Source organism: Glossina fuscipes, unplaced genomic scaffold (assembly GCF_014805625.2).
Source record: "Glossina fuscipes isolate IAEA_lab_2018 unplaced genomic scaffold, Yale_Gfus_2 232, whole genome shotgun sequence".
Lineage (NCBI taxonomy): Eukaryota > Metazoa > Arthropoda > Insecta > Diptera > Glossinidae > Glossina > Glossina fuscipes.
In genome coordinates this window covers 4,930-9,086 of record NW_023998575.1, presented here as the reverse complement: position 1 = coordinate 9,086, position 4,157 = coordinate 4,930, and the positions used below count along the sequence as shown (strand labels likewise).

General features: G+C 36.7%; 1 protein-coding gene across 1 annotated transcript; it reads left to right on the top strand.

Annotated features, from left to right (window-relative positions):
- Window positions 1-2,507: 2,507 nt before the first annotated feature.
- Window positions 2,508-2,899, top strand: LOC119642605 (40S ribosomal protein S8-like). The gene has a single exon (XM_038041797.1). The coding sequence runs from the start codon at window positions 2,522-2,524 to the stop codon at window positions 2,897-2,899; it is 378 nt and encodes a 125-aa protein (XP_037897725.1). The 5' UTR covers window positions 2,508-2,521.
- Window positions 2,900-4,157: the final 1,258 nt, after the last annotated feature.

Sequence of the window (4,157 nt, the reverse complement as noted above, 5' to 3'; positions counted from 1 at the left end):
GTCATGCTCCTGGCACTTCAAGGGACGGTTTAACCAGAACGATGCAAGCGTAAAATAGCTAACATCGTATTTGTTTTTATAGAGTCATTTTAAGGGCAAATAAATGCTGTTTTTCATACAATTAAATAAGAGATTTCAAATTTATATAAATATATGTAAAAATTAACGCTCTTTCCGATATCTCTCCTTATTCGGGTTTGCACAGAAAAATATTCTCCTGGCCCACGTCACTTCTGAATCTAAAGTCCTTCACGGTCGGATAAAATAATGCACTATCTACCATCGTGGTGGATAGCAACTAGAGACGCACACGAGATTCTTCGTACCTGATTACCTGAATCTCAGATGAGTCTCCTTGTTAACACATGAAATATATGAAATTGTAAATAAACGAAATAAACAAATTTTGATTTTTGCCACCAATCGCCCACCCATTATTGGACTAGATGCTAGTGCTTAACATTGATTTAACTTGACCGCAATTTCGTTAGCAGACAGTTGGAGTTTTCTAGAAGAAATACATACTAAATAGCACTCCAATATGTAATACACAAAATATTTACGTGGACATATCGCCCAATGTCATTGGAGCTTCACTCGGCCAATGCAGCGCAAACAATAATTCAATCGCGATATTTTAAACCACGCATGGTTGTCCCGTTGCCTATAAGAGTTTAATTTAATTATTAATTATGAATTAAACGTAAACAAAGCAAAATAGGCGCAAACAACCAGTCCTTGAAAGGGTAATGAATGTCTTCACAATCTGTTACAATTTTACGACATCACCGCATAGCAATACAATAAAATAAACTTTTTTTTTTACCTATTATCGAAAGAGGAGTGCATATTCATTTCGTCTCTCGGAAGGAGGCTTTAGACAATATATAAGAGTGATGTACGATTAGTACCAAATTTCAAAACGATTTAAGCGTATTTGTGTGCCCGTCACTCGGCTTCCAAGTAAGCAAAAAGATAGAAATTCCGCGTTATTGTGAAAACCTATTTGCTCATTGCAATGCTGTCTTTTGCTATAAACAACTTTGCTTTGCAATCTGACATTATCGTAGTTGGCCGTGTTCGAAGAAATTTATTTCATATAAAATCTTTGTGAAGAACGTAAGAGTTCTAGAAAAAAAAAAAGAAATTCATTTCATATAAAACGTTTGTGGGGAACGTTACTGCCTGTACGATTCTTTTGCTTTGTTTTTAGTGCATTTGCCGAAAACTACAATAAAAATTATCAATAATTTAATTTGTAGAAAATTTGAAAAGTTATTCATATTTAAAAAGCCGATTGTGGTCACCGGAATACAAAATGAACGGAAGAAAAAGAGAAAAAAACAGAAAACGGAATTCTTCAGCCTATACCAAAAAACCTTTAACAAAAAAACGTACCCTATAAGAGTTCCAGAACAAAAGAGAAATTTTCCATGCTGAGGAAAAAACAAAGTTAAAATAAATCTCGACAAAAAAATAAAGAAGAATAAGTATGAACTATAAATCGGGACTTGTTTGTATCGATGCATGTTGAAATTAAATTTGGTTATGATTTCTTTGGTTTTTCTCCCTTTAGTGCCCGATTCTACGAAGTCGAACGAACGCTGCAGCTGTACGCAACGACAAGCCGATGATTGTCGGTTTTGGTTGTTTGCCGATGTTGGTGTTAAAAAACGTGAAGAGGAGGTAGGTAGACTTGTTTGGGATATGGTGAACATTTTCCTTCACATTTATTATTGTGTTTCACATGAATATTACTTGTCTGTATTTAGATGCGGCTTTCTTGCGAACTTCATAATATTTCCATTTAAACATCATCGGAGCATTGCCTTACTTTGCAAATAGTGAAAACGTGCGACTCTAATTGCGCGAGTACGACTAGTGTTTTAGGCAATTTTGGTAATACTATCGCAACAGCATTAAGGAATAATTCGGCTGCCAGAGATTTGATGTCACCTCTGCAGCAACCTTTGGATGCCTCTCAGCAATATATGCAACAAATGGTATCGATCCCAGTCGCAGGCGAGAGATATGGCAACACATACTACTTGCATACTTGCAACTGCAGCGAGTGTTCATTGACACACGAATTACATGCACTGCAAATTAGAGCATTATCGTAAATTGCGAGGCACTTGGTAAGCAGATCTTAAAAAAAGGTACATCAATAATATATTATTAATGCCATGAACATTTGATATAATTACCAATTTCTTCGATAACATTATACGCCGATACAGCCTGGTTAGGCTGTTTTAAGAACCGGTCGTTTGCTCCCATTTTTGGTCAGCGATAACGACAATCAGAACATCGCGTGGCTTTTCAATGTACTTACGATATATACGCCTAATCATCTCTCAGTAAGCTTTTGTTGTTAAGGCATATCTGATATGTTATAAGCATTAAAAATTGTAGGTATATTAGGTTTGCCCTATATAACGTTTTATTTGGTCAGAAATACACTGGTATTATCGATTTAAGCATCTCGATGTACGGACACCCTTGTGTGTTTTTACTCAAAATGGGTATTAGCCGTGATAGTGCTCATAAGCGCATAGCCACTGGTGGTAAACGCAAACCATTGCGTAAGAAGCGCAAATTCGAGTTAGGTCGTCCAGCAGCCAACACAAAGTTAGGTGCTCCTCGCGTACACAAAGTTCGAACCCGTGGCGGGAATATTAAATTGCGAGCTTTGCGTTTGGGAACTGGTAATTTTGCCTGGGCTTCAGAAGGCATCGCCCGCAAGACACGTATTGCTGACGTCGGCTATAATGCATCCAACAATGAGCTGGTGCGAACCAAAACTTTGGTAAAGAACACCATTGTTGTGATTGATGCCATGCCATTCCGGCAATGGTATGAATCCCATTATGTGTTGCCATTGGGACGTAAACGTTAGCAATAGAAACGCTTTTCTTTTGTTTTTGTTTTGTGTTTTTATATGAGATTTGTGCTTGAACGATCTATAGATATAGATATAGTTTTGATCGAAATGTACATTTTGGAAAATATCACCTCGTTTTTGCCACGTTGCTTATTTGTTCTCCTTCGAGCTATGATTTTGTATATGAAGAATAGGCTTCCAATTCGTCTTTCGTGTTTAATAAATATACTATGATTTTTTTCCTTTGCACACTGTCGCTAGCGATTAAATATTCTCGAAAGATCATTTTCGAAACTTCTGGCTCGCAATTTACCATTATTTCGTACGTAAAAAGTCTTAGTCCCTATAACGAAATTAAATGTAACTATATAGAAGAAATAGAAGAAATGCCATTTAATAAGCGGGGAAGAAATAAGACGAAAAACTCAGTCTTGAAAGTAACGAAAACGGGGCGCGATATATATTGTACAGAAACCTATAGCAAATATTATACTGTCTGCACAAATAGGGGATTTTCGATTGATTTCCTTACCCTATCAAATGACAATGCTTCCATATTGTCATATACAACAATCAGTTCGCTTAACTGTTCAGAGACACTATCCCTCAAAACACATTTCAAGTAAACAGCTTTTTCTGCTCCCATTGATCAAGCAATGTATTTTGTTTTAGCGTTGCTCAATTCCTTTTGGGGGCGCCAGCAAAAAATTGCTCCCTTCCGAAAAAAAGTGCGCCGTATTTATGATTTTTGGTTTTCAGTATCTCCTCCGCGATCAGCTTTAATTTCCCCGTATACCGATTGACGGCTACGTTCTGAAATACTTTAGGACATGCTTTAGACTTCGCTACTATGTATAATCATGTCATGTCTACATAAATTATGAGGCGAGTATATAATGTCATCATTATTGCTAAGATATGCTTCACTTTTTACGAACCCGATGTGTGCAAACACCCACCATCCCGATTGCTTAAGTTCTGCATAGTATACATAGCGGTATTCAATTTTAGAACTTTATTATGATGTGTTTTGTCTCGTGAAATATTTCGGTAGCTTCACGTAAATCCCATCTTTCAATTCGCCATTTAAATAGGTAGTAATAACCTTTCATCTGATGTAAATGTGCATTCTACTGTTGGAGCGATCTAAACATTGTAGCATGCTAAGCAACTCAAAGGGCTATTAACGATATTTGACCAGCTCGCCGAAAATTGGGGGGTTCCTGAAAGTGATTTTGCCCTATAGAATCTTTATAAATTTTTAGATGTGAGT

Excerpts from the sequence above, each read along its gene's own strand:
- LOC119642605 (XM_038041797.1), top strand. The coding sequence starts at position 2,522 with ATGGGTATTAGCCGTGATAGTGCTCATAAGCGCATAGCCACTGGTGGT.